At 43.0% G+C, this 23,921-nt stretch overlaps 1 protein-coding gene and 1 long non-coding RNA gene across 4 annotated transcripts in view; one reads left to right on the top strand and one right to left on the bottom strand.

The window, feature by feature from the left end:
* FNIP1 (folliculin interacting protein 1) overlaps window positions 1-10,935 on the top strand; it is a 67,404-nt gene extending 56,469 nt beyond the window's left edge. For all 3 annotated transcript variants that reach the window (XM_072145966.1, XM_072145964.1, XM_072145965.1), the window contains 6 exons: window positions 2,676-2,845; window positions 3,872-5,267; window positions 5,884-6,052; window positions 6,136-6,333; window positions 6,441-6,556; window positions 7,521-10,935. In XM_072145966.1, coding sequence (XP_072002067.1) covers window positions 2,676-2,845; window positions 3,872-5,267; window positions 5,884-6,052; window positions 6,136-6,333; window positions 6,441-6,556; window positions 7,521-7,599 — 2,128 coding nt within the window. In that variant the 3' untranslated portion in view covers window positions 7,600-10,935. The remainder of the gene's footprint in view (window positions 1-2,675; window positions 2,846-3,871; window positions 5,268-5,883; window positions 6,053-6,135; window positions 6,334-6,440; window positions 6,557-7,520) is intronic.
* LOC140126468 (uncharacterized) overlaps window positions 10,674-23,921 on the bottom strand; it is a 30,215-nt gene continuing 16,967 nt past the window's right edge. The window contains exons 2-3 of the long non-coding RNA XR_011854841.1: window positions 13,202-13,370; window positions 10,674-11,533 (exon numbers count right to left, since the gene is read on the bottom strand). This is a non-coding gene — a long non-coding RNA (uncharacterized lncRNA). The remainder of the gene's footprint in view (window positions 11,534-13,201; window positions 13,371-23,921) is intronic.

Raw genomic sequence — 23,921 nt, 5'->3', positions numbered from 1 at the left:
ATGCACCCTAGTGTAACTGTACGACATGAAGTGCCTATAGCTAAGACACCATGCTGTTCTGTTCACGGTAATCGTACAGCTCCATTAAAGGACTATAAGTCCAGCAGTGAGTTACTGCAAAGGTCCTGCATTAGGTGAAAACAAAAATGGCATCCGGCTTACCCATTCTGGCCCACTGGGTAATGCCCAGTTCCATCTGTAATTTTGGAGCGCACTGTAAATTGTGTAAAAACTGTATCCAAAAGTTCAACAACTTCTCAGATTTGGAATTTTCTTCCAGCCTTCCAGTTACCAGCATGGAAAATGAAATGCTGTCACTAGGAGGTGCAATTTGTTAGGCAGCAAAAAAGCCCTCCTACAGCCCAGTAAATCGGAAAAAATAACAAAGTTATGGATTTTTATGGACTGGGGGAAGGTGAACAATGGAAACCCAAAAAACAAAAATGACATGATCCTTAAGGGGTTATTTTGGGTTTCATGCCACCTTCTGTCACCACCAGCCTCTGTTTGTATTCATCAACAGCCAAGCACCCACTGCAGTCTGAAACTGCAACACCATTCAGGCCCCAGGTGCGGTATAAAATAACAAATGTTCTCTATGTGAGAAAAAGTCCTTATCATGGTCTCATATATTTATGTTACCAGTGTATGCTGAGGGCTCCAAATTTTTGGAGACCTGAAGTTTTTGCATTATATAATTATATAAAATACATTGGTTGAAAATAAATAAGTCTACTATTACTGAAAATATCAACTAATGAGTCAACTTACCAACTGCAGTTTTAACTGGGGAGATTCTAATAAATACACAGGTCATATACACCATTCAAAATCACCCCAATATTGGGTATCACACCAACTCTTGAAAAGAAGCCACTAATAACACCAAAAAGAAGAGAGCTGCACAATTAGAAAAATATATGTCTCCTTTATTAACAATCCATACAGATAATTATACATATACAGGCGGTCCCCTACTTAAGAACACTCGACTTACATACGACCCCTAGTTACAAACAGACCTCTGGATATTGGTAATTTATTGTACTTTGGTCCACAATGATCAGCTGTAACAGGTATCACAGGTGTCTGTAATGAAGCTTTATTGTTAATCCTGATTCTTATGACAATCCAACATTTTTAAAATCCAATTGTCACAGAGACCAAAAAAGTTTGTGCTGGAGCTACAATGATAAAATATACAGTTCCGACTTGCATACAAATTCAACTTAAGAACAAACCTACAGACCCTATCTTGTATGTAACCCGGGGACTGCCTGTAACTCCCAAAAGACTGGGAAAGTACGATATATGGGGAAAACAAGATGTCCCAGATGAAACATGGGACCACCACAAAAGACCCGAAGACCCCCCCTCCTTTTCCTGTGACCCAAAGTCAAAAATATGCCAATATAGTAATCAAAACATGAAATGTCCAAAACTAGGATAAGGAATGCAGGGTAAAGTGGCAACAGTGCAGTAAACCTGTGATTCACTAAGCCAGAGGTACCGGTATTATAGATTCCAAAAAACTATGTCACACTTACCCGTAGGCATGGTAACAGGCAGACAGCGGGCAATCAGGGGGGAGGTCAGAAGATGCAGGGGTCCCCTGCATCTTTTGACCTCCCCCCTGATTGCCTGCTGTCTGCCCGTTACCATGCCTATGAGTAAGTGTGTCATGGTTTCATCTGAGGCATCTTGTTTTCCCCATATATCGTACTTTCCCAGTCATTTGGGAGTTATATGTATAATTATCTGTATGGATTGTTAATAAAGGAGACATATATTTTTCTAATTATTGTGCAGCTCTCTTCTTTCTGGTGTCATATACACCATTCATTAGGAAAAATTTACTAATGAAAGTGAGCCAGAATTTACATGTCCAAGTCCTAGCATTGTGCCAAAGTTTGCAAAAAAAAAAAAAACTGGCTTACACTAAGCCAACCAAGATGTGGCCTACAGATAGACCAGAAGTATCTAAAGATGTGCCAGACCTATCATCTAGCAAAAGCCACGGTGATAAATGTTGGCGTGTCAAGTTCTGAACGGTCTAAATATAAGCCTGTATTAATAAATCTGCCTCTGCTATTGTCACAAATAACATCATACTAAATGGAAATCTACCATTTGATTTGATGCATTATGAACCAAACATACCTTGAAAATGCTGTAGTGACACTGATGCAGAAACATATCTTGTTTAATCCTTGAACTGAGTGGTTTTCCTGAAAAACAATAGTAACATTATCCTGTGGCCGCCACGGCATTGTTGTCACCCTAATTATGCACTTCTCCATCCTTGTCCTGCCCAGCATAAGCTGAGAATATGTCATCACTTTGTTGACCCTGACAGGCAGAAGTAGTCAATCGCTGCACCATCATCCAGCTCAGGTTGATTGATGCCTGTCTGGACAGTCCAGGCAGCTCTGTTATGTACAGAAGCCAGTCTGCACCCAGCGTTACCAAGGTCTTGAATTCTATAATTGTTTTTGGAGCAAGACCACTCAGTTTAGGGATTAAACATATGATTTTGCATCAGCGTAGCTACATAATTCTCAATGTATGTTTGGTTCACAATGGATAAAAACAAATGGTAGATTTCCTTTAAGCACTGGCACATATTTTGGTACTGTGTCTATTTTAACCGTGTGTTTTTACGCTTATTATTTCAGGTTCCTTCCAGCTCTTATCACTGCCATCCTCACAAATCACCTGGCATGGGTCCCGACTGTGATGCCCAATGGTCAACCACCCATTAAAATCTTCCTTGAAAAGCACTCATCACAAAGTGTAGATATGTTGGCAAAGACTCATCCTTACAATCCTCTCTGGGCGCAGCTGGGTTAGTACTGACAATCACGTGTAGTAGTACTATATACTGAAGGGAGATGCCATGGCCATGTACTGAGTGGGCCCATTCGCTATGTGGCACCATTGTGTAGGCTTGAATTGCTCTGTACTTAGAAATTGTTGTGTGGGCGCACAGATTTCACGGGCATAATTACGCCAAGGGTGAGCTGGCAGAAGAGACGGCTGCATTGTGCATCCAGAGGCAGATATTTTTTACTGGTTTGCTGATGCTCTTGTCAATAGCATGTGATCATAGAAGTGAATTTATTATATTATTTTTTTTTACCAAAATCGAGCAAAACAGACAGGTGCTTCTTACAGAGGGGTTGAATGGCTACCAGCCAAGGATACTGGATACTATAGTCAGGTTTTTTTTTTTTTTTTTTACTACTACAAACTCGCAGCAGAAGTAACCCCAGCATCACTACTTTGTATTATTGTTTCCTTTTGGCTTTAATGTAAAAGGGGTTACGTGTCCAAAATTACATTTCCCTCAGTAGCGTGTGGGTGTGGTGCACCTATGGTCATGCTAGAGCTCTGCTGCCACCTTCTGATAGCATGTAGGAAGCTTCACATGACAAATGCTTCAGAATTTATAGTAAAATTACAAAATTGCCTTTTAGTCAAAAATATATTTTTCAAAAATTCATCCATAGCCTTAAAAAAAGATCCCTTTTAGTACAGACTGCACATGATAGCAGTAATTTCATATCCATTATGCCAAAATTGTCTTGCTCCGTCTTTATGCCATGTTATGGATGCAGCTGGGGGTGGTGGACGGAGCGCAATGTTTGCTTTGTAGGGTTGGAGTCACAACCATAGACGTTTCTTGTTATCGGAGTGCCAGTTATCTGAACCCCACCTATCCAAATATTCCCTGCCAGTTTTAGGAGTAGGTGATTTAGCAATTCAGAAAACCCCATTAATAAAGAAACATATTTGTATTGGAGGATAAGAGTCCTTTATTATTGGAATATCAACAATTACTGACCATTTATTTTCTTGTCTGTCCGTGTAGGAGATTTATACGGAGCTATTGGGTCACCTGTGCGCTCATCACGGACGGTCGTTGTGGGCAAGAGGCAAGATCTGGTGCAGAGGTTGCTGTATTTTCTGACTTACTTCATCAGGTGCTCTGAACTCCAAGAGACCCACCTCCTGGAGAGTGGGGAAGATGAAGCCATTGTCATGCCGGGCACAGTCATCACCACCATGCTGCAGAAAGGAGAGGTAGAAGAGACGGACTATGTGCTGATCACAATGCATAAGAACAAGGGCTGCCTGCTGAGCAGTGACTCTGAAGAAATGCGAACTTCTGAAAAGAAATGCCAGTGTTGCCAGTGTCCCCTCACTGACCAGCATGACGACTCTTTTCAGGACAACAATCCAAAGAGTCCCATTTCGGAGTCAGTTGAGGCAAGCAATGATGGGAGCCAATTTGTTTCTCAATCATCTAGCCATGAAGACAATGGTTATTCCGAAGTCTATCGGGATAAATCGAGACCTTGTCTGGATGCCAAGATAGAGACTGTCATTAAGATTGGGGCAGCTCCATTAGATAAATCTGTCTTGGCAGTAGGAAATCTGGAGCCTACCGTTCAGAGCTTGGAAAATGAAAAACCATTGGATGAAAGTCCGACTGTCAAAAGCATGAGAACTAGTGAAATCAGTATAGAGAAGAAACCTCCTGACAAGTCTGCGGCTGTGCCTTGTGGCTCCGGCCATCTTTTGAACAAGGTGAAATTTCAGATTGGAGATTCTATGTCACCTGACTCTGATATAGAGATAAAAATCCAAAATGTAGCGGAACAGATGCAGAAGCACCAGCTTCATCCAGTGCAGGAGCAGAGGACACTTTCTGACCCCCAGTTTAGTGTGGCAAAACCAGTTACTGAGGACCAAAAAGCTGGTGGGTCAGCGGAGAAGCTTTCCCGGGTGGCAAGCAAAATCCAAAACTGGAATCCCTTTCATCCTGAGAACATCAGCATGTTTGATGAATATTTTCCGGAAGATGGTTCTATTGAGGCAAAGATCATTGAGGAAATTCCAAAAGGTGGCACAAAAACCTCTGATCAGGACCGTGACTCGGGGTGCTTAAACAAACTGTGCGAAGTAGATAAACCATCTTCTGGTGGAACCAATTCAGTTCTTCCGAATTTATGTAAAAACTGCTTTGCTGAGCGGGACCAAAGAGACAAAGTCTCTGTATCTGTCCCCCATGGGGATAAGGAAAAATCAGAGAGTAAAGTGGCGGTGGGCACTGACTGGGACATTCCAAGGAATGAGAGCTCAGACAGTGCCCTAGGTGACAGCGAGAGTGAGGATACAGGCCATGAGCTTCTCACACCAAGTATTCATTACTACGGGGCAGAGCAGGAAGAGTGGATGGAAGAAGAGGAAATCCAATTTCCAGGGTAAGGAGTTGGTTACCCAGTTGTGTCATACGAGAGATGCAGAACACAATTTCATGTAACCCATGAGAGAAAAAAGTATCAGGTTTACATTTATTGAAGAAGTGTACAATGTATTTAGATTTATAGAGGCTGCATTTGTGATGTAGGGAAATAAAGGGTTACCACCCCCTTGGCCAACATCGGCTAATTCACATTTGGGATCCATATTTATTGAACTTGTGCACATAAAAATTACAGAGCCACAGCAGCAATAAATTGTACAGCTTTGTATTAGGTGACGGGTCCTCTTTAGGGCACTGCTGCTGCCCACCACCCCAGAGCAGAATATGGCCCCCTGTTGCTCAATGTTTCTCATTGTAGACTTCAGTGACTACCTAAGAAACTGCTCATTGTTATACTTGGTAGGTAGCATATGACAGCACAAAGACAACACTTTATTTTGTCACTCTCTACGGTTTTATCAAGTGCCTTTTACAGTAGCCAGTTTTAGGTAAAAATTTAAGCGATGACCTGGCACCCAGGAATGCCAATTTATCTAAATGTCTGAAAAGTTTAATGCTCAAGACAAGAAAAAACTTTCTTCTTTTCCTAAAAACGTTTTCTCGTTTTTTTCCAGGTCAAAATTGGTGGAAGTCAATTCTGTGAAGCCCAACATGGCTAACTTTGGAAGATCTTTGTTAGCTGGCTATTGCACTTCCTACGTACCAGACTTTGTTCTGCAAGGAATAGGAAGTGAGGAGAAGTTAAGGCAGTGCCTGATGTCAGACTTGTCACATGCTGTACAGGTATGTCATTTATAGATACTTAGGAAGAGCAGAATTTCTCAATACAAATGTGTCAATTCACTTTCTTGATTTCTCTTGTACAGCATCCAGTTTTGGATGAACCTACAGCAGAAGCTGTCTGCATTATCGCAGACGTGGATAAATGGTCAGTACAGGTGGCCAGTAGTCAGAGGAGGACGACTGATAACAAGTTAGGCAAGGAGGTGCTGGTATCCAGCCTGGTCTCCAGCCTTCTTCATTCCACTCTCCAACTCTATAGACACAACTTGTCAGCAAACTTTGTAAGTGGAGTTAATTCTGATTTTGTTCTATTTGGGCAGGGGGAGTAGTTTTTGCAGTCTAATAAAGTGTAGTGTTGACTTCTACCATCTAATCTCCTTTCCATCAGTGCATCATGCATCTAGAAGACAGACTGCAAGAGCTCTACTTCAAAAGCAGAATGCTTTCTGAATATCTCAAAGGACAAACCAGAGTTCATGTGAAGGAGCTCAGCATGGTGTTGGGGTAAGAAGTTGACAGATCTCATGACATCACTTGACGTAAACCACTTTAAGACGAGAAAATACTAGGCTATTACTCTAAAGAGTCTAAAATCGCAGGTCACCATAACCTTGATATTGTGCTTTTGACTTTTCATCCCAACATAGACACCAGGGGGGAGATTTATCACTGTTTCTACGCCAGTTTTGTGGTGTAGAAGCAGTGTTATGATCACAAATTCTTGCATTCCCGAAGCGACTCCGCAACCTCCACACCATGTGGGCGTGGACGGGTACTGCAGAGTGGGTGGGCTTGGCGCGTTCCCGCCCTGCCTGCGTAATTTTGAAAAACCCGCAAATTTTCGTTCACAAGTTTTTACAAAGCCACGCAGGATTGGACTTGGCATAGTTTTTCCCAGCTGCTGCGGCGCCTGCCAGATACATCAAGAGGCTTATGCCTTACAGATTATCCACCACACCGACCCACAAATATCTACATACATCCATGGATTATTCTCCTGCATAATCTATAGAAGTTGTTGAGGACTGATTAAAAATGGAATATATAACTATGACTATTACCTATCCGTTTCGGCTCATGGCGTTGGTCATGAACCAAAATGTTTTTTCTTTTTTTTTTTGAATTTCTGTGTAGTTCTATATAATATGTAATTTTTTTTTTTTTTTTTTTTAAATATAAGTGTTTGTGTGGCAAGCTTGGTTGTAGCTTACAATTATACAGTGACCACAGGACACTTTAACGATAGGTGTTGTTAAAAACCGTAGTTCCACTGTGCTGAGCTTATCGGTGGGGTCGTATCACATTAGACATTTCTTGAACATTGGATGAAATAAACCCCTTCAAAATTATGTTGTTCATCTGAACAGTCTCATTAACTTGAATCAGACAGAGTCTATGCATTATATGTTGTGATGTCATCAGGTTACTTGTTCAGCGCAATAATTCAACTGTTTTTTTTTTCCCCCAGAATTGAATCCAGCGATCTTCCGTTACTAGCTGCAATAGCCAGCACACACTCTCCTTATGTTGCGCAGATTCTTCTGTAAAAGGGAAAGCCTAATCCCACCGTGAGCCACAACGCAGAGGAAAATGTCTTATTGCAGTATTTGGTAATAGACTCTACGGCGGAGTAATGTCCCAGCAGATATTCAGGAAGATAATCACATTGCAGGAGATTCTCCCTATATATTTTTTTTATGGGAGTCCTAATGGAAATAAGAGAGAACTTGTGAATCGTGAGGAACAAGGCGCTCACAGTTGTGGGTCCTTATCACCGCAGCATTTTGGACACTTCTAAAGACTCTACAAACTTTTGCTTCCTCTTTATAACTTTGTATGAACTTTTTGAGAATTATTTTTGTAAATAGGGTGAGACGTGAACAAATGTTGAGTGTGACGTTGAATGACTGCTTTCTACAGTACAAATCTCTCTCGTCTACAACCAGATTTCTTTGCTGGTTCAACAGGTAAAATGAAGAAGAAAATATTGCCCCAAGCTGAAGGTTGTCCTTTATTTTTAAATATTTAAGGTTTGAGGTAACCTAAATCGGCTTTCCAGAGGTGCTGCGGTGTGTGGCCTGATCGTCTGCAGAAGGTTGATCCTCACAGGCGGTAGTTAACCATTAGCGCACAAAGAGGACGCCTATACTATGGCAAAAATCTCCATTTGTGGAAATGCTTTTACATCCATCATTAATAACTTTCCAGTATATTTTGGCAATTTGCTTACATTAAATTTGACCAGGATTACAAAAACACTTTTTTTTTTTTTCCCTTCCACACCTGTCCATAAGTTGTACACGATGCTACTGCTCCCTGCTGGACAACCCATGGACAGGGGAGGCACTGTTCTAGAAAGGAAGCAGCCACATATTTTCTAATCCTAGACAACGCCTTCAAGAACTCTGAAGGATGAATGCGGGCAATCTGTATTACTCGTGGAAAATCTGCTGGTGTAATACAGTAACAGTCATGTCAATGAGAGGTACACCATGCAGATATTCTCTGTGCATTTTGTTTTTCAACATGTGGATTTTCATGAATTCAATTACTGACCTCAAAAATCTGGATGGAAATTGGCAAATCTAAACTCTGACCATGTGCACCCTAAAGAGAACGCGTTTGTTCAGTTAAACCCCCCCCCCCCCCTTCCCATTAAATTGCTCTTTTTTTATATTGAGCGGTTTCTTGGATTTACCGTAAGTCCTTTAAATGTATGAATACATTGAGTTGAGTGTTACCTTTCCTATCTACAAAAGTGTCAGTGTTTGTATACTCACACGTTAGAAGAGACCTTACCAGCCTACGTCCTATTGACAAGCATTAAAAAGGTCAAATCCAATCATTGCCAGGAGGAATAAAATAATAATTACCAAGTTTTAAGAGGAAATCCAGAATGGTAATTCATTCAGTACACTTATTTTTTTTTTTTTTTTTTTTGACCCTTCTTTCAATGTATTGTTTTTGTAGTGAATTTGAAGTATAATCGGCTTGTGTTGAAAGATATCAAATATACTTATTATTAATTTTTTTTTTTTTTTTTAAAGATCTAGATTTTTCTATTTTTGATCTTTTATATTCAGAAATAAGTAACATAACAATTTGGTAAGGATATAAAATAAAACCACTTACTGCATAAGCTGCAGCAATAAACCTTAGTTCTGTGCAGATACAATACAAAATCTATGATACAGCAGCTATAGCGGGGTCACATACTTCACAATCTGCAACCTGAACATTCGCAGCTTCTTTTTCCACATTTTTTAATGAATCCTACAAATCAGTTTCTTGTACATTTTGTGTTTCATTTATTTGTTTTATTTAACCTCCGTTACTGAAAAAAAACTTAGATTTTCGCTCTGGACAAATTTGAAAATGGAGCAAAATTCTCTTTGCAGTCAAATTGTATAACTTGATGAACATCTGGCTTCCAAAAAAATCTGTATACGTATGTCTGTGATTATCCAGCAATGCAGAATGCTCTTATACCTTCATGAACGCGTTAGTAAATTACATTTATAAGGGGCTCATTCCCATGATGGTGAAAAACGGCCTTGTGCAGTCTTTAGTAGCGATGTGCACAGCTGCAATAATGTCTAGTGAAGCAATGCACACATCCGTGTGTCCTTTTCATTAAAAAGTCAGTAATTAAAAAAATAGACTCTAATCGGATAACATCCTATTCCAGAAAAGTGGATGATTGCTAGGACACACTTTTGAAATGTATCTGGCCACATGTATTTTTAATACATATGGAAAATAAACGGATGCTACAGATGCTGTTAAAAGCTGAACCAAAACTGATCATCCATGAATCTATCTATAGATGCTATGCTTGTGTGGGGTAGTATCACTGTTATACTCTGCAATACGGAGACACTACAGAGTGTCTGCAGCTACAAGGTATGGAGTCATATGGGTTCTCTGCATACTACACGTGTATGTCCGGGTACAGCATTGATGAGATAAGTAGCCGTCTTATATTGCTATTTGGTTGGCTGCTCTATATGTAAAATTGGAGACAAGCCCCTTGTAGGTATTTTTGAAGCCATTTAGTAACCCAATAAGCCACCAGCAGAGAACTGTACTTGGATTATATGGCTGCAGCATGTGCTGCCCCCTTGTGAAGATACTAGATACTACAAGCTGCATTACTTATTTACATAACAGAGGTAAGTCATTAGTCCGGTAATATTGTGGCAGTCATTCCCTGTATTTCTGTAGCATCCTACATGTATTCATTAGTTGTTGATGTTGTTATGCTGTTTTTTCTTTAGTGTCTGATGTAAATATTTTTTTTTTTGTGATCAGATGCAAATTGAATCTCGGATCTGTCCCAATTTACATTACCTACAGTTTACTACATAACATTTATAAAACGAGAAAAAAAATACAATATTTTGTGGAGAAATTGTTCGGAATGACTCAGCTTTATTGGTCTTCTTGGTTTAACCACTTATTGTCTACTCGCTTTACAATGACATAAAACAACACAATTTCAATAGAAAAGACATTAATAAGCAAAAAGAGTAAAAAAAAAAAAATCTTTTAGATTTTACCATTTCTGCTCCTTTGCAGTGTAGGTTTTACAGGCTCCTGCTGTTGACCAAATTTTGGATCATTTGTTAATGTCTTAAATTCCTGGCAGAATCCATCCGCTCATGCTGCATGTGTGTAATACCTGCTCCTCCTGGATCGCTGGAAAGCGCTAGTGGTATTGTCTGTTTGCGTACTTAAATTATTTGAATGAATCCTGTGTATAATGTACAGAGCCGTCTTCCTGTATTTGTAAATATTTTTCCATAATACGCACTGTATTATATTACTAAACCCAATTTTATGGGCAATTTTTTTTTGTGCAATAAATACCAGTCTTGTCAATATTGCTGATGTGGTTTTTGTGCATTAAGGTTTTGCTAGCTGATAATCTGAAAACAAAATTCCATGTAATCACTAACTTTTGTGTGTGTATAATAATATATATATACAAATTCTTCTTAAATTAGGCACAGTATAAACAACCAAAAATGCACACTTCAAATATGTTCAAAAGCAGCAGGTTTGTTGCTAAAATCCTAGAAGAAATTATGAAAAATGCATTTGGTTTCTGATGTCATTTATACCAACTCCTTAGTGTAATTATAAGTAATGTAATTATAACTCTTAAAATGGAGGGAGTGGCACATTATTATCATATTATTATAGGAATAAGGGCTAACATACAGTCCATAATGTGCCATCTTATTCTGCAGAGCTTTACAAATTGTGGGCAACATACAAATAAGACAATACAGAATAAAACAATAGGAGTGAGGAGTTGCATGTCAGTTAGTAACCTGGGGATGGAGGATATGCTGGCAGCAAGCAAAAAGGCTCAAACATTTCTTAGATCTCCACCTCTCCGTAGCATTTGCCACCACAGATGGCACTGAACCATGGTGGGCATCTCCTTCCCATTCATGAAGTTTATGTGCATGAGACCTTTGAAAAAAATAGAAATCAAACATTTGTGTGCGTGTAGCCAAAGTAGTACAGAAAAAACCATACCCAGATATCAGGATAACTGCTAATGTAGGCCACAAAATACTCAATGCAGAGGGCATATAAAAATGGGGAGATTGCACAACTCCGGAAGTGCCATTTTTAATTGGGAAAACAAGGTAATCGGCATGAGGCAGTTTTTCTCCAGAAGAGAATTACACTATTTGCAAAGTTTACTGAACAGGGCCCCAAAAGCCAAAATGTAAAGGGGGGTGTAAAATATAAACCACTTTTAAAGTAATGATAGACATTATTACAGGCTGGATCAGCTGGTACCCGAAGTTTAGTTATAGTTTTAACTTTACAAGTAGCAATCACTCATCTGACTAGCCTGTGCACTCTCTCTCTCCCATCTTCTGTACCACTGCCTCTCTCCCCCTCTGCCAGGCTGTGTGCCGCTCTCTCCCCCTCTGCCAGGCTGTGTGCCGCTCTCTCCCCCTCTGCCAGGCTGTGTGCCGCTCTCTCCCCCTCTGCCAGGCTGTGTGCCGCTCTCTCCCCCTCTGCCAGGCTGTGCGCCGCTCTCTCCCCCTCTGCCAGGCTGTGCGCCGCTCTCTCCCCCTCTGCCAGGCTGTGTGCCGCTCTCTCCCCCTCTGCCAGGCTGTGCGCCGCTCTCTCCCTCTCTGCCAGGCTGTGCGCCGCTCTCTCCCCCTCTGCCAGGCTGTGCGCCGCTCTCTCCCCCTCTGCCAGGCTGTGTGCCGCTCTCTCCCCCTCTGCCAGGCTGTGTGCCGCTCTCTCCCCCTCTGCCAGGCTGTGTGCCGCTCTCTCCCCCTCTGCCAGGCTGTGATGGCAGCAGCGGCTGACATCACAGCTTGTGTGCCAGAGCGTTACACGGACCTGCCACTGCCAAACCGAAGAAGAGAAGACATGCGGGGGGCGGCGGAAAGGTGAGCATTGACTTTTTTTTTTTTTTTTTAATGAATTGGGCAAACTGGGGCTGGCAATTTACTTGAGCAAGGGCTGGCTATATTGGGAGAATGCTGGCAATTTATAGGTGCAGGTGGCTGTCTATATACTGGGGGAATGCTGGCTAGCTATGTACTGGGGGCAGGGGTTGGATGGTTATATAACCATCCAACCCCTGCCCCCAGTACATAGCTAGCCAGCATTCCCCCAGTATATAGACAGCCACCTGCACCTATAAATTGCCAGCATTCTCCCAATATAGCCAGCCCTTGCTCAAGTAAATTGCCAGCCCCAGTTTGCCCAATTCATTAAAAAAAAAAAAAAAAAGTCAATGCTCACCTTTCCGCCGCCCCCCGCATGTCTTCTCTTCTTCGGTTTGGCAGTGGCAGGTCCGTGTAACGCTAGGGGGGGAAGGGGACTGACTAGCTATATACTAGCTGTGACTAATACATTTCCCACCTTAGAAAATATTCATACGGTTTATACTCTAGTATAAGCCTAAGGGGGTAGGGGAGCCCTATTTAGATGTCTGCTATGGGGCTTTGCCTCTCATAGTTATGCCTCCAACTGAAGATCAAAATTACATGAATATAACATTAACATGAGTAAAATAGCAATATTTTAAATGTTGTATATATTCTAAAGAACAGAATAAAAGATGTTTATTTTAAACACAGATTAAAATGAGAAAACTTTATCAGATACCTGCAAGTTATTGGTGTTAAGGAATTTAGCACCAGGCGTCAGATTAATTGTCCGAACTTTCCAATTGTCACTGACTTTTCAAAAAAAAGGTGTGTTGTTCCACAGGGGCTGAATCCCTCCATATTTACATCATCACAAAACCTTGAAGCCCCCAAGAAGGCTGGTCACCCTCGAAAGAGAAAAGCAGGTTAATCTCCATGGGTGAACATTTCAACACGGAAGCTGGGGGTCTAGGATCTGGCAATTTGTTGGCACTGGCAGAGGAGGCAGTGAAATAAAAAGCAAAGTAATAATTGTCTACTTCCCTGTTCTAGTGAACAGCTCTTGGTTTGTAACTAGTGGCAACATCCTGTCAGGGCATTTATGGTGGGGGTGTTAGAAATACCCCTGATTTCCAACATCTGTCGTATGGAGGTGCTCACGGTGGAAATAGATATGATCACAAAGAAATTTCTCTGTATGGTCAGCTTGACTTTTCTTAAATGATATCCCAGCATAGACCGATCTTTTCTCATAATTTTGAGCCATCTGGGATGTGCCTGTTTGAGGCTTTTTGTCCCTCCCCCCTTGTCTTGTCCCTTAAGGCTCTACATCTTTTACCCCTTCAGTTCTCTGATTCCATGTTACCTTTCATTTATCTTGAGAAGAAGTGCAGGGTGCAGTATGATGTTGACGTATGATTTATATTGCCCTTTCACTGATCATCTTTAGTTGCTTACCTCATGCTTTGTTTTATCTATGTTATGAAGCCATTCTATGAATAAACTATATTGAATCTAAAATTCTCTTGAACATGATTATATATTTATCGAAATATCAGAACAATCTTCCCAGGATTTCAGCAGTATTAATTGCATCAAAACACATGAATGGGTGCATTCACATACAGGCAGTCCCCTGGTTACATACAAGATAGGTTCTGTATGTTTGTTCTTAAGTTGAATTTGTGTGTAAGTCGAAACTGTTTATTTTATAATTGTAACTCCAGACACATTTTTTTAATCTTTGTGGCAATTGGATTTTAAAAATGTTGGATTGTCATAAGAACCAGGATTAACAATAAATCTTAAAGGAAACCTACCATTTCAAATGGTAGGTTTAAGCTGTAAACACCGAGCACCAGCTCAGGGTGAGCTGGTGCCGGTGCTTAGTTTCGTTAGTGTTAAAACCGCGGTATCGCGGTTTTAACACTTTTTAAACTTTATAGCAGAAACTGCTTCGGCGCTGCGTGCGCGCCTACATAGCAAATAGTGGAGATGTTGCGCGCGCACGGTCGCGCGCAGCGCCGAAGCAGCTTCTGCTATAAAGTTTAAAAAGTGTTAAAACCGCGATACCGCGGTTTTAACACTAACGAAACTAAGCACCGGCACCAGCTCACCCTGAGCTGGTGCTCGGTGTTTACAGCTTACACCTACCATTTGAAATGGTAGGTTTCCTTTAATTGTAGAGACCAGTGATAACTGTTATAGCTGTTTCTTATAGCCTAGGGCTATAGTATGGTCAATTACCAAAAGTCAGCTGTAAGTCAGGTGTTCTTAAGTCTGGGACCACCTGTATTTCTGTAGGGCCTGGCCAGCAGTTGTACAGGGAAGCTGGAGACAACTGATACAGGCTGTTGAAGACAGTTGGAAAAGTGATGATAACTATGTTTTATTAATTGTAGACCACAGAACCAGAAGCAATTAGAATGGCCTAGGATGGTAGGGGTCTGGAGTTAGTCTTTTGTGGCGTATTTCTGCTCCTTTTTATTTGACATTGGAGAAAATATTTTATAGGCAAACAACTGAGCTTTCACATAAAAAATGGGATGTTTCATGCCCTACCTGAGGTGATTTAATGAGGTAAAATCTAGTGTTTCCTGTACAGAAATACAGGCCTCAGTACTGACACACCCTTTGTGTACAGGTTACCACTGTAGCCTGTGAATGGTGACTTAAAAGCACACAATTATTAATATAATTCAGACAATTTTCAGGTAGCCATTTAACATTTAACAAGTAAAGTTAGAAAATCGCTTTAAAAGGAAACCTACCATTTGATTTGATGCATTATGAATAGAGATGAGCGAGCACTAAAATGCTCGGGTACTCGTTATTCGAGACAAACTTTTCCCGATGCTCGAGTGCTTGTCTCAAATAACGAGCCCCATTGAAGTCAATGGGAGACTCGAGCAAGGGGACCAAGGCTCTGCACAGGGAAGCTTGGCCAAACACCTGGGAACCTCAGAAAAGGATGGAAACACCACGGAAATGGACAGGAAACAGCAGGGGCAGCATGCATGGATGCCTCTGAGGCTGCTTAATCGCACCATTATGCCAAAATTATGGGCAACAGCATGGCCATGACAGAGTGACAGAATGAGGCTAGATAGCATCTAAAACATCCAATAATTGACCCTGACACTATAGGGGACTTAATGCAGAGGCAGCGGCAGCAGCGGCAGGCTAGAGAGTGGCATGGCGACATACCCTAAATGGACTCAGGCTTCAAACCAATGGGTGGCAGAGAGGAACCAAAGGAGGTGAGCAAGAAGCGCTCAAATAATATCGGTACATGATAAAAGTTTGCCAGTATATTTTGTGGATTACACAGCAGGGTGGCGACAAAGTTAACATGGAAGCCATGAAAACAACCCAAAATTCTGCCTGACACAGCTCGTTTGATAAGGGGACCATGTATGGAGGCAGTGAACTAGTAGTAGATTAAAGGTGCTGCAGTTAAAACTATGTTAGTTGGATCTTGGCATGGAGCTGGCGCGCCGCTGCCAGGCGAGCTTTCGCCAATCCAAGCCCCTGTCTCTAGGCTACTCCCCAAACAGCACTTCTAAGAACCTTTTGTATAAGATCAAGTGTAATAGCGTTCTTATAAGTTTAGGATATGGCGGGTGAGGGGAATGGAAACAGATGCGCAAGAAGCGCTGAAATAATATTGGTAAATGATAAAAGTTTGCCAGTATATTTTGTGGATTACACAGCAGGGTGGCGACAAAGTTAACAAGTTTGTTGTGGAAGCCATGAAAACAACCCAAAATTATGCCTGACACAGCTCGTTTGATAAAGGGACCATGTATGCCTACAGTTCATGCCAGTCGCTGCTCTGGCTGCCAGTCTCCTTTCGAATACAGTTTAAAATAATAACCCTCATCCATAAAGCTCTGTATAATGCTGCACCCCCCTACCTCTCCTCTCTTATCTCAGTCTATCGCCCAACCCGTGCTCTTAGATCCGCCAGTGATCTTAGATCAACCTCTACCCTAGTGCGGACCTCCCACTCGCGTCTCCAAGACTTCTCTAGAGCTGCACCAATTCTATGGAATGCTCTGCCCCGGACTATCAGACTAATACCTAACCTCCAAAGTTTCAAACGTGCTCTTAAAACCCATTTCTTTAGGCAAGCCTATAACACTCATTAACTGCATGAAGTTTTAACTCTTCTACTAACCCGTCCTGTGTCGTCCTCCCTTCTGTTATCCAGCAACCAACAGGCACCAGACTTCTATGCAGTCCCATTCACCCTGGACCTGGTGACGGCTGAGTGGTTCAAGCGACAGCAATTCCATTTATTATATTTTGTTCTATTCCCTAAGAAGAATGGCTTGACCATTAAAAATTCTTTTACCTCGTGTTACCCCATCATCTTCATAAACCGTAAGCTCTGGCGAGCAGGGACCTCACTCCTGTTGTTCCATACAAATGTTGTGCTCTGTTACATTACATTTGTATTTGTTTCCTATGATTTGTAAAGCGCTACGGAATATGATGGCGCTATATAAATAAAGATTATTATTATTATTATTATTATGGAGGCAGTGAACTAGTAGTAGATTAAAGGTGCTGCACTTAAAACTATGTTAGTTGTATCTTGGGATGGAGCTGGCGCTCCGCTTCCAGGCGAGCTTTCGCCAATCCAAGCCCCTGTCTCTAGGCTACTCCCCAAACAGCACTTATAAGAACGCTACTACACTTGATCTTATACAAAAGGTTCTTAGAAGTTTAGGATATGGCGGGTGAGGAGAATGTAAACAGAAGCGCAAGAAGCGCTGAAATAATATTGGTAAATGATAAAAGTTTGCCAGTATATTTTGTGGATAACACAGCTGGGTGGCGACAAAGTTAACAACTTTGATGTGGAATCCATGAAAACAACCCAAATTTCTGCCTGACACACCTCGTTTGATAAAGGGACGATGTATGGAGGCAGCTATATGGACGACTTTTGGAGGTAGCAATGGAGACAACGTGTGGAGGCTGCTATGGAGACAATTTAATTTGGATAGTGCCTGTATGTGGCAGTCCAAAAAAGTTTTCAAACCAGAGGAGCAGGTAGGTGGCCCTCCAGAAAAATGGAATAGATTGAGTGCCTGTATGTGGCAGTCCAAAAAAGTTTTCAAACCAGAGGAGCAGGTAGGTGGCCCTCCAGAAAAATGGAATAGATTGAGTGCCTGTATGTGGCAGTCCAAAAAAGTTTTCAAACCAGAGGAGCAGGTAGGTGGCCCTCCAGAAAAATGGAATAGATTGAGTGCCTGTATGTGGCAGTCCAAAAAAGTTTTCAAACCAGAGGAGCAGGTAGGTGGCGCTCCAGAAAAATGGAATAGATTGAGTGCCTGTATGTGGCAGTCCAAAAAAGTTTTCAAACCAGAGGAGCAGGTAGGTGGCCCTCCAGAAAAATTGAATAGATTGAGTGCCTGTATGTGGCACTCCCAAAAATTGTTTAAAACAGAGGCCCGGGTCGGTGGCCCTCCATAAAAATTAAATGCATAAAGTACTATAGCTAGAGCCAGTGGGCCCTGTCAAAAAATAGCCAGTTTCCTCTGCTTTACTGTACAAAGAGAAGGAGAAGGAGGAAAATGAGGAGGAGGAGGAGTGGATAAATTATTCAGGTTGAGCTTCCTTCACCTGGTGGAGATTGGAAATTATGAGAAATCCAGGCTTTATTCATCTTAATAAGCGTCAGCCTGTCAGCGCTGTCAGTCGACAGGCGTGTACGCTTATCGGTGATGATGCCACCAGCTGCACTGAAAACCCGCTCGGACAAGACGCTAGCGGCAGGGCAGGCAAGAACCTCCAAGGCGTACAGCGCCAGTTCGTGCCACATGTCCAGCTTTGAAACCCAGTAGTTGTAGGGAGCTGTGTGATCATTTAGGACGATGGTATGGTCAGCTACGTACTCCCTCACCATCTTTCTGTAAAGATCAGCCCTACTCTGCCGAGACTGGGGACAGGTGACAGTGTCTTGCTGGGGTGACATAAAGCTGGCAAAAGCCTTGTAAAGCGTACCCTTGCCAGTGCTGGACAAGCTGCCTGCTCGCCTACTCTCCCTCGCTACTTGTCCCGCAGAACTACGCACTCTGCCGCTAGCGCTGTCAGAAGGGAAATACTGTTTCAGCTTGTGCACCAGGGCCTGCTGGTTTTAATGCATTCTCACACTCCTTTCCTCTCCAGGGATGAGAGTGGAAAGATTTTGCTTGTACCGTGGGTCCAGGAGAGTGAACACCCAGTAATCGGTGCTGGAATAAATTCTTTGAACGCGAGGGTCACTGGATAGGCAGCCTAGCATGAAATCTGCCATATGCGCCAGAGTACCAACGCGTAAGAATTCACTCCCCTCACTGGCCTGACTGTCCATTTCCTCCTCCTCCAACTCCTCCAACTCCTCTTCTTCTGCCCATACACGCTGAACAGTGAAGGACTCAACAATGGTCCCCTCTTGTGTCTCGCCAACATTCTCCTCCTCTTCCTCCTCATCCTCCTCCTCCTCCTCCGATATGCGCTGAGAAACAGACCTAAGGGTGCTTTGGCTATCAACAAGGGAATCTTCTTCCCCCGTCTCTTGTGACGAGCGCAAAGCTTCCGACTTCATGCTGATCAGAGATTTTTTCAACAGGCCAAGCAGCGGGATGGTGAGGCTGATGATGGCGGCATCGCCACTGACCATCTGTGTTGACTCCTCAAAGTTACTCAGCACCTGACAGATATCAGACATCCACGTCCACTCCTCATTGTAGACTTGAGGAAGCTGACTGACCTGACTACCAGTTCAGGTGGAAGTTGACATCTGGCAGTCTACAATCGCTCTGCGCTGCTGGTAAACTCTGGATAACATGGTCAGTGTTGAATTCCACCTCGTGGGCACGTCGCACAACAGTCGGTGAGCGGGCAGTTGGAGGCGGCGCTGCGCTGCCCTGAGAGTGGCAGGATCTGTGCTGGACTTCCTGAAATGCGCACAGATGCGGTGCACCTTCGTGAGCAAATCAGACAGATTGGGGTATGTCTTGAGGAAACGCTGAACTATCAGATTTAACACATGGGCCAGGCATGGCACATGTGTCAGTCTGCCGAGTTGCAGAGCCGCCACCAGGTTACGGCCGTTGTCACACACAACCATGCCTGGCTTTCATGTTCAGCGGTGCCAGCCACAGATCAGTCTGCGCCGTGATGCCCTGTAATAGTTCTTGGGCGGTGTGCCTTTTATCGCCTAGGCTCAGCAGTTTGAGCATCGCCTGCTGTCGCTTAGCGACGGCACTGCTGCTGTGCCTAGAGCTACCGACTGATGGCGCCATGCCCACGGATGGTAGTTCGGAGGAGGAGGTGGAGGAGGGGTGGGAGGAGGAGGAGGCATAGTAGGCCTGAAACACCTGGACCGAGGTAGGCCCCGCAATCCTTGGCGTCGGCAGTATATGACCAGCCGCAGGGTCAGACTCGGTCCCAGCCTCCACCAAGTTAACCCAATGTGCCGTCAGCAATATATAGTGGCCCTGCCCGGCAGCACTCGTCCACGTGTCCGTGGTCAGGTGGACCTTGTCAGAAACGGCGTTGGTCAGGACACGGATGATGTTGTCTGACACGTGCTGGTGCAGGGCTGGGACGGCACATCGGGAAAAGTAGTGGCGGCTGGGGACCGAATACCGAGGGGCGGCCGCCGCCATGAGGTTGCGAAAGGCCTCGGTCTCTACTAGCCTATAGGGCAGCATCTCCAGGCTGAGCAATCTGGAGATGTGGACATTAAGGGCTTGGGCGTGCGGGTGGGTTGCACTATATTTGCGTTTCCGCTCCAGCGTCTGGGGTATGGAGAGCTGAACGCTGGTGGATGCTGTGGAGGATCGTGGAGGCAGACTGGGGGGGAGGAGGCTGAGGTGCAGGAGCTGGAGGAGTGCCGATTTCGGTGACATGGGTGGACTGCGTGGAAGACTGACTGGTGGACAAATTGCTCGAAGCATTGTCGGCAATCCACGACATCACCTGTTCGCACTGTTCTGGCCTCAACAGTGCTCTACCACGAGTCCCAGTAACTTCAGACATGAACCTAGGGAGTGTAGCTCTGCGGCGTTCCCCTGCTCCCTCATCAGCAGGTGGTGTCTCACCCCGCCCAGGACCACGGCCTCTGATTCCTGCAGTAGTTGGACGCCCACGTCCCCGCCCTCGTCCTCTACCCCTAGCCCTCGGGTTAAACATTTTGAAAATGAAAGTTATAACTTTAATTTTTTTTTTACTTTTTTTTGTGTTTTTTTGTGTTTTTAGTTTTTTTTTGTGTTTTTTAGTTTTTAAAACCAAACAATGCTATCCTATTGCTATGGCTATTTTCTAGCCAAGTATGAAAGCACACTGCTATGCCAGATGAGATGACGCTGAGTTATTAAAAAAATAAACGTAAAATAAAAAAGGAAATGGCAGACTGTGCCTAATTGAAATCCAACCCCTAATAAATTTTCCCACTTCGGTCTTTGCGATGGATATTTGCGTCACTAAGCGCAAAACACAGCGGTCGCAACTCTCACTACAAATTGCTCACAATTTGCTAGTAGATGCACTGCAGCAAGGACAGCCACCAGCAGATCAACCAGAAATCAAATATATATAACCCTACTGTAGGCATAAGTAAGCCGTTTGGATTCTCCTATGGCTATTTTCTAGCCAAGTATGAAAGCACACTGCTATGCCAGATGAGATGACGCTGAGTTATTAAAAAAATAAACGTAAAATAAAAAAGGAAATGGCAGACTGTGCCTAACTGAAATCCAACCCCTAATAAATTTTCCCACTTCGGTCTTTGCGATGGATATGTGCGTCACTAAGCGCAAAACACAGCGGTCGCAACTCTCACTACAAATTGCTCACAATTTGCTAGTAGATGCACTGCAGCAAGGACAGCCACCAGCAGATCAACCAGAAATCAAATATATATAACGCTACTGTAGGCGTAAGTAAGCCGTTTGGATTCTCCTATGGCTATTTTCTAGCCAAGTATGAAAGCACACTGATGAGATGACGCTGAGTTATGAAAAAATAAACGTAAAATAAAAAGAAACTGCCAGACTGTGCCTAATTGAAATCCAACCCCTAATAAATTTTCCCACTTCGGTCTTTGCGATGGATATGTGCGTCACTAAACGCAAAACACAGCGGTCGCAACTCTCACTACAAATTGCTCACAATTTGCTAGTAGATGCACTGCAGCAAGGACAGCCACCAGCAGATCAACCAGAAATCAAATATATATAACGCTACTGTAGGCGTAAGTAAGCCGTTTGGATTCTCCTATGGCTATTTTCTAGCCAAGTATGAAAGCACACTGATGAGATGACACTGAGTTATGAAAAAATAAACGTAAAATAAAAAGAAACTGCCAGACTGTGCCTAATTGAAATCCAACCCCTAATAAATTTTCCCACTTCGGTCTTTGCGATGGATATGTGCGTCACTAAGCGCAAAACACAGCGGTCGCAACTCTCACTACAAATTGCTCACAATTTGCTAGTAGATGCACTGCAGCAAGGACAGCCACCAGCAGATCAACCAGAAATCAAATATATATAACGCTACTGTAGGCGTAAGTAAGCCGTTTGGATTCTCCTATGGCTATTTTCTAGCCAAGTATGAAAGCACACTGCTATGCCAGATGAGATGACAGTGAGTTATTAAAAAAATAAACGTAAAATAAAAAGTAAATGGCAGACTGTGCCTAATTGAAATCAAACCCCTAATAAATTTTCCCACTTTGGTGTTTGAGGTGGATATGTGTGTCACTAAGAGCTAAACACAACGGTAGCAAGTCCCCCTGCAAATTCCTCACAATATGGTACTAGCTGCACTACTAGTGCCAGCAAGCCCAGCCACAAGCAAAAAAAAAAAAAAAAAAGTATAACGTTATTGTAGCCCTAAGAAGGGCCGTTGGGTTCTTGTTGAATCACTCCTGCCTAACACTATTCTAATAGAACACCCTAGCGCTTTCCCTGACCAGCAGCAGCTCTCTCCCTAGCGGCATCCAGACACAGAATGATCCGAGCAGCGCGGGCAGCGGCTAGTCTATCCCAGGGTCACCTGATCTGGCCAGCCAACCACTGCTATCGACGTGTAAGGGTACCACGTCATGCTGGGTGGAGTGCAGAGTCTCCTGGCTTGTGATTGGCTCTGTTTCTGGCCGCCAAAAAGCAAAACGGCGGGAGCTGCCATTTTCTCGAGCGGGCGAAGTATTCGTCCGAGCAACGAGCAGTTTCGAGTACGCTAATGCTCGAACGAGCATCAAGCTCGGACGAGTATGTTCGCTCATCTCTAATTATGAAGCAAACATACCTTGAGAATGTTGTAGCTACACTGATGCAGGATCATATCTTGGTTAATCCCTGTACTGAGTGGCTTTGCTGTAAAACAGATATAATGTATTATTATGATAATGAAGCTCTGTCGCTACTGTGGCTGGTTTAGCGCTTGTCCTAGCAGGAGAGGATGATGTAATCCCTGGGTTGTGTCTGAAGGCAGAATAATCAATTGCTGCACCATCCTCCAGCTGCTGTGTATGAGTGATCCAGCTCAGGTTAATTAGTCAAATCTTGACTAACCTCCATTTGTAATTACAAGCTCATGTCTAATGTGTTTGTCTAAGCAGCCAGCCTGACCCAGCTTTCCCAAGGTCCTGATTAAACAAGATATGATCTTGCATCAGTGTAGCTACAGCATTCTCAAGGTATCTTTGCTTCATAATGCATAAAATGAAATAGTAGGTTTCCTTTTAAGGATTTCCAGGGTTACTAGGCCACATCAGTGGAGGATTATTAAGTCTCCGTTTGCTAGAATCTAGCAAAGCAAGTTTACTCAAACATGGCTGTAGCTGTCTAGTTAATAGATGCACAAACCATACATCATTTTTTGACAGAAATAGTACACGTAGACAACATCTGGAAATCCTAGTGCTGATGTCTAGTTTTCTTGAACATAAATTTGCCATAAAAAATGTCTAAAATCTGAGCTGTTCCTTCATAACAATGCCTGGCCGATGTGCACTGATTACAACAATCAGAAAACTGCTTTCCATGCAGCTGCCTTGTCATCTTCCTTCATAAAGCGTCATTTGCATGGCATGTACAGCGGTTATGTCAACCAAAATGACTGCAGAAGATTTCATTAAAAACAGAAAAAAATGTCACTTGTTATTCGTTAGCGGTAGCGCTGTGTAAAATTAGGCCCTGGGTATAGATAGATCTGCTTTTGTAGCATGTTATATATAACCAACTCCCATGCACAGAATATGTTTTATTTCTCACCCATAGAAGGTAAATCTGTGGAAATACGATTATAATTCATCTTCTTCAGATAGCAGTGACCGGGACCTGGATCTCCTTAGTGTTCGCGCATTGGGGCTCTCAGTTACGTTCTCCTAAAACAGACAGTGGGGGACATTTACATAAAGTGTCGGTGTCTGCATTGGCTTTGTTACCGACCTGCTC

The sequence above is a fragment of the Engystomops pustulosus genome, chromosome 4 (genome assembly GCF_040894005.1).
Source record: "Engystomops pustulosus chromosome 4, aEngPut4.maternal, whole genome shotgun sequence".
NCBI classification, from domain to species: Eukaryota; Metazoa; Chordata; class Amphibia; order Anura; family Leptodactylidae; genus Engystomops; species Engystomops pustulosus.
The sequence above is the reverse complement of the archived record's forward strand: the minus strand, read 5'-3'. Positions and strand labels throughout refer to the sequence as shown.